The sequence below is a fragment of the Myotis lucifugus genome, unplaced genomic scaffold (genome assembly GCF_000147115.1).
Source record: "Myotis lucifugus unplaced genomic scaffold, Myoluc2.0 scaffold_742, whole genome shotgun sequence".
NCBI lineage: Eukaryota > Metazoa > Chordata > Mammalia > Chiroptera > Vespertilionidae > Myotis > Myotis lucifugus.
In genome coordinates this window covers 237,120-249,885 of record NW_005871790.1, presented here as the reverse complement: position 1 = coordinate 249,885, position 12,766 = coordinate 237,120, and the positions used below count along the sequence as shown (strand labels likewise).

The 12,766-nt window shown below is 42.6% G+C and overlaps 1 protein-coding gene across 2 annotated transcripts in view; it reads left to right on the top strand.

Annotated features, from left to right (window-relative positions):
- The first annotated feature begins 9 nt into the window (after positions 1-9).
- Positions 10-12,766, top strand: part of PPP4R4 (protein phosphatase 4 regulatory subunit 4) — an 89,429-nt gene continuing 76,672 nt past the window's right edge. Inside the window, exons 1-2 of one of the 2 annotated variants that reach the window (XM_023746854.1) lie at positions 10-286; positions 1,661-1,734. Coding sequence is in view for 1 of the 2 variants with exons in the window: in XM_023746855.1 (XP_023602623.1) it covers positions 170-286; positions 1,661-1,734 (191 nt within the window). In the remaining variant the exon portion in view is untranslated. The remainder of the gene's footprint in view (positions 287-1,660; positions 1,735-12,766) is intronic. The other variant, XM_023746855.1, reaches the window with a different exon arrangement.

Below are 12,766 nucleotides of genomic sequence, written 5' to 3'. Positions count from 1 at the left end.
CCCCTCGGCGGCCGCGCTCCCTCTCTCGCTGCCGGCTCGCCGCTCGTCGCCCGCCAGGTTCCCGCAGCCGAGAGCGGGAGAAAGTCCTGCTGGCGGGCGCCCGCGGGGCTGCGCGCGTCCGGCATCCGGGGGCCGCTCCGGCCCCGGCGGCGAGGGGGCCCGGCGGTCCATGCATCCGCCGCCGTCCGCCGCCGCGATGGATTTCAGTCAGAACAGTCTGTTCGGCTACACGGAGGACCTGCAGGAGCTCACCATCATCGAGAGGCCGGTCCGCCGGAGCCTCAAGGTGCGCGCCCCGGGGAGGAGGAGCTGCCCGCTGGGCGCCCGGCCCGGCCCCGACCCCGGCCCGTCCCTGCGGCGGCCCCTCAGCCTCCTCCGCTCGCCGTGTCACCCTAAACCGGCCCTTCCGGGGCCCCTTCTTCGACGCAGCCCGGTTGGTTCTCCCAGCCTGACCCCCAGCCTCGAGGGACGGGCCCTGGCTCTCTCCTCGGACCCGGGCCGGGTCAGCCCCCGGCTCCCGGACGCCCTCGGCCCCCTGGTGCCTTCCCCTATCCGCCCCCAGAACGGCCGCCGAGCCCCCTCTTCGGGTCCGCCCGGCGTCGGCCCCGCCGCCCCTCGGCTTATCCGGGGTCCTCGCCCGGCGCCCCTCGGCTTATCCGGGGTCCTCTCCCGGCGCCCCTCGGCTTATCCGGGGTCCTCTCCCGGCGCCCCGCGGCTTATCCGGGGTCCTCTCCCGGTGCCCCTCGGCCCCCTCCTCAGTCCACACCGCCGCCATCCTGACCCCCACCTGTCCGGAGGCTCCCCAGGTCTCACCCTTCCCCAAGGCATCCCGGCCGCCCTCACCTCCAGCCACACCATCTTGCACCCCATCTTCATGGCCCCGCCGACCCTTTGCCTTCATCCTGAGTCACCCTAAGTCCTCCCCTTCCCCCCCACGCCCCCAGCCCGCCACGGCCCTCCTAGGACCTGCCCCCCACCCGACTTGAGCGAGTCAGCCTGCACTAGCGCCCCGCACCCCCAGCGGCTCCCCCACCCGCAGAGTCATCGTCCTCCCAGCCTCGCGGAGGTCCAGCCCTCACTGCCGGCAAACCCGGCTGATGGCCCGGCCCCTGGCCCCCGGCCCCTCTGCAGCGCCTTTAGCTCCCACTCCCACTCCCACTCCCACTCCTCCTTCCAGCTTCAGGGTTTCACCCCCCGCCCCCCCCCCCTCCATTTCGTCTTTCATTACCACTCGGCTGCAGTCTTCCTCCAATCACACCTTTTAGCATTTCCTTGGGTGGAAAAATGCTGGAGAAACAGCCTTGGGATATTAGAGATAAAAAGTGTGTATACATTTTCAATATGCATATAAAATGGATTTCGGCACTCGTCTGAAGCCACAGTGTGATTCTCAAGCTTCAATCTAAACGCTAGAAGAGTTAAAAAAACAACAAAAACCCCCCAAAAGACAAAAACCAAATCCAAACCTCCTCAAGCCAAACCCAACAATTGGAGACAGTTCCCTCAGATGCTTGATTAGTTTTCAGTGAAAATGCTAGTTGTGAAACTTTTCCCTTCCGCAGCAGCAGTTACCTAGGGCCCCTGGAGGGGGTAGGGGGTGGGGGGTGGGGGGCCAAGGCTGATGCACGTTGTGTCCATGACTTGTATTTGCGCTTGACAGACCCCAGAAGAAATAGAAAGACTGACGGTTGATGAAGACCTCGGGGACATCGAAAGGGCTGTGTATCTGCTCAGGTACTCCCGGAAGTCCCTGAGATGCCTGCTCTTGCCCTGGGTGGACCACGCTTTCGGAAATGTCCCGCTGCGGTCATGTTCAGATTCACTTCACCGCTGGAGCACAGCCTTTTGCATAATTATGTCTTAGCTCTTACTCCCACCTAGATTAAGACTTAGCTATGGTCTTATACCTTTGCGAACTGAAATCAAATAAGATACCTGACTTAACGAATACTGCTTGGAGGAGGAACAGAACTAATGGTTTGAGTTGATCTCATTCTTTTTTTATTTTCCAGCTTTAGTGGTGCTCACATAGCATCCAATAAGTTTAGATGAGACTCAGGAATATCCAGGGATTAATTTAAGTTACTTGTAGAGTGTGAACCTTATATACTATTTACTATATAAAAAAAAATCTGCAAATATGGTAGTTGTTCATATTACTTTTGCTATGTGAGCTTCACAATAATACTTGAGGGATTTTAAAATTTAATTGCATCTACTCTCATTTACGTGGCATCTCAAGCTCTACAGAATTGCTTAAGGCAAATGTTCATTGTAAATATTTACAAGATTTCTCTCAACTATTTTAAAAATTGTGATTTTAGCTTCTTAAAAGCAAATGTGGCCAACATTAATGAACATATCTATACTTAGGGAACAGAAATTTTTCTAAAGTACTTTGTGTACCTTTGTCTTAAAATTTTTCTTTAATTAGTGCAACGGTTTTTTTTTCCCCTTTCAGCAAATTAGTTTTCACTTTAGTTTTTCAGAATCCGATTTTGAAAACTGGTGTTATCTATCTCTGGGATATTTTGTCATCCTTGTTTCCTTAGGTTTGATCTACTTTTCCAGTTTCAGGTGCTGGCAAGTTACTTGTTCTTCTTTGTTGTGTATAGATTATGTTATTCATCAAAGGATCATGTAAAAATAAATCCCTCTCCATGGCACCCATTATAAAAAATATCCTGTAGTCTATTAGTGGCACCTTGGGTTTCTGTTCTTAGTTTAGTCGCAATTTTAGCATGCTTACAATTTAGAGCATCCTCTCCAGTAATTCTATCACTTTAAAATGTTTCTGGATCTTGGACCTTCTGTTGATGTTATTGGTGGTCTTTGGTAGCATGCTGTCATCAACTCTACCTGTTTATTTAAAAGAAAGCTTTTATTTATGTATACATTAACAATATGTGTTTTGGTGTTTACATAGAGAATACTCCACCATTTAACCTATTTTGATATTTTATTGTTATATTTGAAGTACATTATTCCATGAACATGAACATGTTCATGAACATGTTAGTACATGAACATGTCCAATATGGCAAGCACTTGTCTTTTCCCACAGTTTTTTTATTTTTATTTATTTATTTATTCATTTATTTATTTTTATTGGAGTAGGTAGACGATTGGAAAAAGTTTGGATAAGTTTATTTTTAACATACTGCAGTTCATGATTTGAAATAAGGTCTTACTTACTCCGTCTGAATTCTTTTCTTTGTATAAACGCTGGCTTACAATGAGGAAATGGAGAGTCTTGTTCTACTTACTTGTGACAGCAGATACCTTATTCTAGATATCAGTGACAAGGCTTCTTTTTTAGGATGGCTTATTTGTTTTCTTATTGTTTGTCACTGAACCAGGTCTTCTGTGTTGTCTGTATTTCTCAAGGCACTGAACATAAGTTTCATCTAGTGCTGGAACTTACAAAGCCCTGATAGAGGCAGCTGGGCCCTCTCATTCTTCGACAGGAGAATTTAAAAAGAGATCTGATATATCTCTCTGAGCTTCTTAGGGCTCATCTCCCTTGAAGGAGGTTTGCAAGGTGGCTGAGAAGGCAAACAGTAGTTTGGTTGTGTCTGGGTATCCAGCTGAGTTCTTCCTTTGTATTCTTCACATCTCACCACCTCCTGGGGTTTCACCTTTAGGCCAAGGCGGCCTGAAAGGTTCTTTCATGCCTGGGATTTGGGGGAAGGCTGCCTCTGTTAAAGCCTCATCTGATCTCATGTACTGAGCCTTCTATTTTTGAATGTATTTTATTCCTTTAAAAAAATGTTTGTACTCCCCAATGCTGTAGAACCTAATATTGAGTTCTGTTTTTCTCTCTCTGGTTTTCAGGGTTATTTTTGAGTGCTTTTTCTTTTCCTTTGTATTGGATCTTTAGTATTCAGACATTCTTTTTTGCTCTCTGCTTTTGAATGTCAGATTTATCTTTTTAGCTCCATTATTTTGTATATTAAGACTATTTTGGAGTATTATATTAAATTAGAATTTAGAGTTAAGTGAGTAAACATCAGTAGGAAATGCTTTACATTAGTAGAGATTCTCATAACACTTAAATTGAATCTAATATTTAAAAAAGCATTATATACAGAGCACTGTCATCCAATGAAAAACAAATCACACTGTTTTTTATCTTACCCTAAAGTGTGGCAGATCAATTATTAATGGTATTTTCACAATTAAGTTTAGAACATTATGGTACTTAAAGATTTGACACAGACAAATTTGCAGCTTTGCATAAATATGATGCTGATATACCCATCTGTGGCATTTAGCACTGAAGCAAAACAACTTTCCTAATAGTCACAGCTTGTGGATTAGTCAAAATCATACTGCAACATCTTTTCCCTGTTCTCTCTCTTCTTTGAGATTTTGGCATATATTTTAGGAATGTACTTAAAACATGTGAATTATTTTGCTAGAGAAGAGTCTTTAAGTGTGTATGCTCTGCTTTCATTAGGTAAATCTTGCATACCAGATAAATCGTATACTCTTAAACGTAGCATAAGTGACTCCATCTTAGCTGTGTAATGTGGTATCCCATTGAACCCTCATTTTGTTTTAATGGCATAATTGAGATGTAATTCATATACAATACAGTCCACCCATTTGAAGTATAGGGTTCAGTGGTTTTTAGTATATTCAGAATAGTGTAGCCATCACCACAATCAATTTTAGCACATTTTCATCACCCAGTAAGAAACCCTGTACCTATTAGCAGTTCCTCTCCCCTGCTTCCCAACCTTCCCAGCTTTTGGGAACCACTACTTATTCTGTGTAAGTTAACTTATACAATACTAGAGGCCTGGTGCATGGACTCATGCACTGGTGGGGTTCTTCAGCTTGGCCTGCGGGGATTGGCCAAAACTGGCAGGTCCTGGAGTGTGAGAGGGCACTCTGCAAAGTTGCTGTCGCTCAGTAGCTCCTGCATTGAGTGTCTGCCCCCTGGTAGTTAGTGCACATCATAGCTACTGGCCAGTTGGCCAGTCGCTTAGGCTTTTATATATATAGATGTGGCCTTCTGTGATGGACTTATTTTACTTAGCATGTTTTCAAGTTTCATCCTGTTGTAGCATGTATCAGACCTTTATTTTTTATTGATGATAGTATTATATCATGTGGATAGATCACATTTTGTTTATTCATTCATCAGTTGGTGGATATGTGGGTTGTTTCCTTTCAGTCCTTTGAAGCAGTCAAGCTGGCTTCTTCACTGTTACTTAGACATATTGTTTTCATCCTTACCTCTGCTTTTACCCATCCTGGGACACCCTTTCATTCTACCTACCCAGCATTTTCCATCCCCAGGATCCAGATGTAATCTTGCACCTTAGGAAAGGCCTTTCCTGACTGCTGAAACCACCTGGATCCCAGGCTTCTCTGAGCTCCCATATCATTAGTGGCTGCATCCTGAAATTAATTACTGCTTTGTATTTCTTAATGTGTGTGTGCGTGCGTGTGTGTGTGTGTTTACATACATTTTCCTTATCAGATTGCAAGCTTGTGGAGGACGAGCTATATTTTATGTTGTTGATATTTTGGTTCTTTATTGTACTTTGCTGCAATGTAAATACATACCTCTTAGTAGAATAAAGTGTAGTTGTTTATTTGAAGACTAGAGGCCCAGTGCACGAAATTTGTGCACGGGTGGGGGGTGTCCTCAGCCCAGCCTTCACCCTCTCCAATCTGGGACATCCCTCTGACAATCCGGGACTGCTGGCTCCTAACCTCTTGCCTGCCTGCCTGATTGCCCCTAACCACTCTGCCTGCCAGCCTGATAGCCCCCTAACCGCTCCCCTGCCAGCCTGATTGACGCCTAACTGCTCCCGGCTGGCATGATTGTCCCCAACTGCCCTCCTCTGCCTGCCCGATCGCCTCCAACTGCCCTCCCCTGCCGGCTTGATCACCCCCAACTGCCTTCCCCTGTGGGGCTGAGGGGACTGGGGGACTCTGGCTGGATGAGGAGGGGCTGAGAGAACTGGGTGCCACCATCTTGTGGCAGTGGGTGCCGACATCTTGTGAGGGGTGACAGTCAATTAGTATATTCCTGCTTTATTGGCTGTGGGCACTGCCATCTTGTGAGGGTGTGGTGGTCATTTAGCATATTTCCTCTTTATTAGATAGGATAACCAAAATGTCAGGTGGGTTAAACCACTTATGATTTTTTGGTATCATATGCAATAGAATCAGGCAGGTTGTACCATGTACTATCTGTGTGACTATGGCCAAGTTATCATGATTGTTAAGCCCTTGCTTTCTCATCTGTAAATGGAAATAGTAATTTCTGTTCCCTCCAGTTGTTGCACTACGTTTAGAGCCCCTGCCACAGAACAGGTACCTAGTTAACGTTCATTCCCTCTATCACCTTTCCTTGCTACTTAGATGCTCAAGGTAAAGGTCAAACTTTAAAAGAGGATAGCAGTATTAGTTTTACCTTCCAATAATTTAATAAAGTAACAGACAAGTGAAGTATATCAGCTGAAGTTTCTGATAAATATCTAACTTTCTTTGCTAGTAGTATTTTATCAGAAACCAGAATCTTCACAAATTATAATTAAGCATTTTAAACTGAGTTATAATTAAGGTCAGCTTGTATTACAGATTTATAGTTTTTTTTTGTTTTTTTTACCAAAACACCTTAAGCAATATTTGCTGTTTACATTATGCATTAAATATGTTGATTGGTAATGTATCTACCAAATCTAACATTGATGTTGCTTACTTTTACAGTCATATGTCACTTTTAAACTATTTTTCACTTTGCACTGTTAATTTTATTTTTTATTTAATTTAATTTTTTAATTTTTTAAGTACATTTTTATTGATTTCAGAGAGGAAGGCAGAGGGAGAGAGATAGAAACATCAATGACGAGAGAGAATCATTGATGGGCTGCCTTCTGCACTCCCCCTACTGGGGATCCAGCCTGCAACCTGGGCATGTGCCCTTGACTGGAATCAAACCTGAGACCCTTCAGTCCGTAGGCCGACGCTCTATCCACTGAGCCAAACAAGCTAAAATCCCTTGCTCTGTTAATTTTAAAACATTTTGCACTTTACCTTCCAGGGACAGACAGGATAAAAGTGCATCTTTAGAACTTTTTCCTTTTTCTTTCTCTTCTCTCTTTCTCTCTCTCTCTCTTTCTTTTTTTTTTTTTTTTGGTTAATCCTCACCAGAGGATATTTTTCCATTGATTTTTAAAGAGAGTGGAAGGGAGGAGGAGAGAGACAGAAAGAGAGAGAAACATTGATGTGAGAGAGACACATTGGTTGCCTCCTGCACGGGACCCAACCAGAGTGGGGATAGCGCCTGCAACAGAGGTATGTGCCCATGACTGGAATCAACCCAGGATCCTTTAGTCCTCAGGCCAACACTCTAACTACTGACCCAAACCAGCTAGGGCTCGCTTCCCATAAAAAAAATAAATAAATAAAATAAATAAAAAAATTAAAATACGCCCCCTAGTGATACCACAAAGTGGGAGTTCTGCAGCCAAATCTGGAAATAAAAGTTAAGATGCTGACTGTATCTTTCATAACTTTCTTAGAATTAGGGTCACATAAAGGGTATTCAACCATTAAATCAATGGGAGGCATGAAGAAGGTGTTCAGACTTAGTTTTTCACAGTCACCACTTTCGGCTCTATCCTTTGGTATGTGGTAATCATGTCAGAAATAAAGGCAAATCTGTTATATAATGTGATTTCTCTCTTTTTAAAATTTATATAGTGTAATTTTCCATCCAAATCAGAGAAATTAATAATGAGAAATATTTGTAACTCAACTAATAGTTACTTTAGGATAAATCATCAATGCATTGAGTACTTATTATTTGTTATGCATCTCCCAGGAAAATGAATGGCATTATACCAGTAGATACTTATGTCCAAGGAAGTACTTGTTTAAGGAAGCAAATGTCTTTCTCTTAAATTTCAGTCAAGTAGAAGTCATCCCCAATTGAAGTGTGTTGAGCACTGAGAAGGCAGTGTGCTGTGTGAGGAGTACTTGACGTTAAGACACTTCCAGATTGATTCCTGGGGGCCGAGGTGTGCTCATTTACTGATGGAGAGACCTTGGTTTCTTCTTTTCTCTGAGTTCAAGCCTCCTAATCTAAACTGGGAATAATAGCACTTACATTATAGGATTGTTGGCACTTGGATTGCGGGAAACGAGTTAAGTCGGCTCGCGTGAATTGCGCGTACTCCGCGGGAGCCGTCTTAAACTCGGTTCATATAGATTTGCGGTGGAGTGCGGGAAACGTGTAAACTCGGGCCGATTGTAACTGCGTATTACCAAATATTTCATTTCAATCGAACCCATACTTCAAAAGATATAGGCATTTTAACGCGCCATCTTATATTTTGGCGGGAAATTCACCCGACACCGAAGTGTTAGGAAGACTAGAGGCAATGAATGGGGAGGGCACAGTGCTTGGAGCAGAGTTGTGTTCAGTAAAGGGTAATTGTTACCGGTTTGCTAAATCTTCTACTTGCAATTCAGAACACATTTTACTTGGGATGTATAGAAAAATTTCCATCAAGAAACTTCATGTAGTTATAAAGTTTTCTCTTCAGATGGTGCCCCTTTGCAGTTACTCCTCCATCTTGATCCAAGGCAATCAATATGATTTGCTTTTTGTCATTATAGATTGGTTTTTCCAGTTCTAGAATGTAGATATATGTGTTCGTATCTCTTGGATAAATGTCTAAGAATAGAATGCTAGGTCATATGGTGAGTGTTTATGTGTGTGTGTATATATACATATATTTATTGTTTTTTACAGTTTTATTTAGGTATAATTGATACCCAATACACTGCACATATTTAAACTGTACAATTTGATGAATTTTGACATATGTATATACCCATAAAGCCATCATAACAATTAAGATATACATCATATATAACAATGAACATATACATCACCCCCAAAAGTAACTATGTGTCCTTTTAGAATATTCTCTCCCCTTTTTCTGATCATTTCCCTCACTTCAGGCAACCACTGACTTGCTTTCTGTCACTATAGATTAGTTTACAATTTCTAGAATATTATAGAAGTGAATCATACAATAGTTCCTCTTTTGTCTGGCTTTTATTTTTCTAAACAATTATTTTTATTTTTATTTCATAGAGGAAGGGACAGGGAGAGAGAGATGGAGACATCAGTGATGACAGAGAATCATTGATCGCCTCCTGCACGCCCCCTACTGGGGAATCGAGCCCGCAACCCTGGCCTTGACCGGAATCAAACCCGGGACTCTTCAGTCTGCAGGCCAGCACTCTATCCACTGAGCCAAACCAGCCAGGGTTGTCTGGCTTCATTACTCAATGTAATTATTTTGAAGTTCATTCATGATGCTGCATGTATCAATAATTTATTGCTTTTATTGTTGATAATTATTTCATTTTAAGGATATAATATGTTTTGCGTATTCATTGATCATTTAATAGACATTTGGATAATTTCCAGTTTTTGGCTATTACAGACTATAAGCATTCATGTATAAATCTTTGTGTGGACATGTGCTTTCCATCCCTCTCTGGTAAACATCAAGGAGTGGAATGTCTGGGTCATAGAGTAGGTATATGTTTATATTTTTAAGGAACTGCTAAATTGTTTCCTAATTGATTGTGCAGTTTTACATTTTCACCAGCCGTATGTGAGAGACAGTTGCTCCATATACTCGCTGATATTGGTATGATCAGTCTTTTTAAGCCATTCTAGTGGTATTTCTAGTGGTCTAGTGTACTGGTGTTTCATTGTATTTGTAACTGAACTTTCCAGATGACCAATGGATGTTGAGCATGTTTACATGTGTTTATGAGCCAGCCATATAGCTTTTTTGGTGGAATAGTTTGCCAATTTGTTGGATATTGGCTTTGCGAGTATTTTCTCCTAGTCTGTGGCTTGCCTTTTATTTTTACAAGACCATATTTTAAAGAGCAAAGGTTTTTTTTTTTTTTTTGCTTTGCTGTAGTCAAATTTTGGTGAGGTCTAATTTATTGTATTTTTTTCTTTATAGTTAGTATGTTCTTTGTTATATTTAAGAAATTTTTTGCCAAAACCTAGGTCATTAAGATTTTTGTCCCTGTTTTCTTTTAGAAATTTTAAGTCTTAGCTCTTAATTTTAGGTCTGTAATTCATTTCCAGTTAAATTTTGTGTATAGTGTAAGGCAGTGGTCGGCAAACTCATTAGTTAACAGAGCCAAATATCAACAGTACAACGATTGAAATTTTTGAGAGCCAAATTTTTTAAACTTAAACTATATAGGTAGGTACATTGTTATTAACTTAATTAAGGGTACTTCTAAGCTGGCCTTTGCTAAAACCGTCCTCAGTCTGATTGAGGTACGTTTGCTGAGGTCGACCCCTTCCAACTCTCCCATCCACACTCGTCTTGTATACTTGTTTTGTCTATCTCCTTTCGTTCATCCTCTCTATATGTCCAAACCATCTCAACATACCTTTCTCAACCCTCGACACTACATCTTCTTTCACTCCACAACGTTCCCTAAAATTAACTTAATAAACTTTACTTAAAGTTTTGACTCTTAGTTAAACCAGTGGTCAGCAAACTGCGGCTCGCGAGCCACATGCGGCTCTTTGGCCCCTTGAGTGTGGCTCTTCCACAAAATACCGACTTCTGTGTATGGGCCACGAAGTTTCAGTCGCACTGTACACGGGCGCCCGCACGTGGTATTTTGTGGAAGAGCCACACTCAAGGGGCCAAAGAGCTGCATGTGGCTCACTAGCTGCAGTTTGCCAACCACTGGTGTAAGGTAAGGGTTGAGGTCCACCCCCCGCCCCCCAATATGGCTATATTGTGCAATAGAACTTTGCTATTGTAAAAACCAGGGGACCTGGCATCTGTCTCTGTGATTACATTCAAGTCACTTAAGTATTTCAGGCACTGTTTCCTTCTCTTCCCTCCATCCTATGTAATAAAAGGGTAATATGCAAATTGACCCTAATGGCAGAACAACCAGAATGACTGCTCGACCAGTCACTATGAGGTGCACTGACCACCTCTTGATCTCTTTCTCGGACCGGCAGGCTCCAATTGCCTGATGGCGAACAAGGAACCGGGGGTGGGTGGTGGGGATGCGGGTGGCTCCAGACCAAGGCCCCTGCCCCGCCGGTTGCCCCACACACAGAGGGCGACCTGTGGCGGGGGTGGGGCTGGCAAGCAGGTGGGAATGGCCGACCTCTCAGTTCTTCCCCCCAGCCAGCAGGCTCCGATTGCCTGATGGCCAATGAGGAACTGGGGGTGGGTGGTGGCAGGGGGGCAGGGCCGGCTGCGGGCAGCTGGGGAAGATGGCCCTGATCGCAGGCCAGGCCTAGGAACCATACCCACGCACGAATTTCGTGTGCTGGGCCTCTAGTATGACATAATGGGTTGGGCCTAATAGAAATTAAGTTTCCATGTTGCTTTAGCAGGCTATTCTCAATTCTAAGAAAAGAAAAGATGTCGAACCCCAGTTTCTTATTTCATCCACTAAGGAGGTGCTAGTAGACATCCCTGAACAGCAGAAACTCCTTGGATAGTGAAGAGTTTCAGATTTATTGATCTATTCAAAGAACCAGCTTTTGGTTTCTCTAATGATTTTTGGTTTTAACATGTATTATTTTCTTTCTTCTGCTTACCTTGCATTTAATTTTCTTTTCTCTAGTTTTTTAAGGTAGAAGCTTAGATTATTGATTTTAGATCTTTCTTCTATTCTAAGTTATACATTATAATGCTGTAAATTTCCCTCTAGGTACTGCTCTTACAAATTTTGACATATTAAACCTTCATTATCATTTAAGTGAAAAACATTTAAAAATTTATCTAGAGACTTCTTTGACTTATGAGTCATTTAGAAGTGTTTTAATTTCCAAATATTTGGGAATTTTCCAGATTTTTGTTACTGATCCTTAGTTCCATTATGGTTTGAGAATGTGCTTTGCCTGATTTCTGTGACTTCCTCCTTCTTCCTTATTGCAGCTCTGATTTCATTTCTTACTATTACCTTCTTCTCTTGGTGTATATTCCAGCCATCCTTGCCGTTCATTAAGCATACCAAGTACACATCTATCTCAGGGCTTATAAACGTATTGTTCCTTCTGCTTTTAATGTTTCCTCAGATACTTACATTGCTAGCTCTGTTATTTCTTTCAGATCTTTACTCAGTGTGTGTTGCCTGCTTATCTCTCATAAAGGGCACCACCATCTACTTAATGTCACAGCTTAAAAACCTGGGAGTATCCTCAATTTTTCCTGTTCCTCATATCTCTGATATTTAAACAGATTAAGTCCTTCTTTTTTTAAAAAATATATTTTATTGATATTTTACAGAGAGGAAGGGAGAGAGACAGAGAGCCAGAAACATCGATGAGAGAGAAACATCAATCAGCTGCCTCCTGCACATCTCCCACTGGGGATGTGCCCGCAACCCAGGTACATGCCCTTGACCGGAATCGAACCCGGGACCCTTCAGTCCGCAGGCTGACGCTCTATCCACTGAGCCAAACCGGTTTCGGCAAGTCCTTCTTTTACAAAATAGAATAATTCACAGGGTTTCTGTAAGTTTTCTGATGTAAACATTAAAAAACCCCACATTTGTTTAATCAAGACGGTTTTCAAATATTTGATTGGCAGAAACGTGCTGGAGGGTAAACATTCTGGTGTTTTCACTGGAAAACACTAATTTCTTTTGGTTCACTAGTGGGCAAGTAGATATGCCTCCTTATTTTTCTTCAGGAAAATATTTCTTACTTTTCTAAGATAGC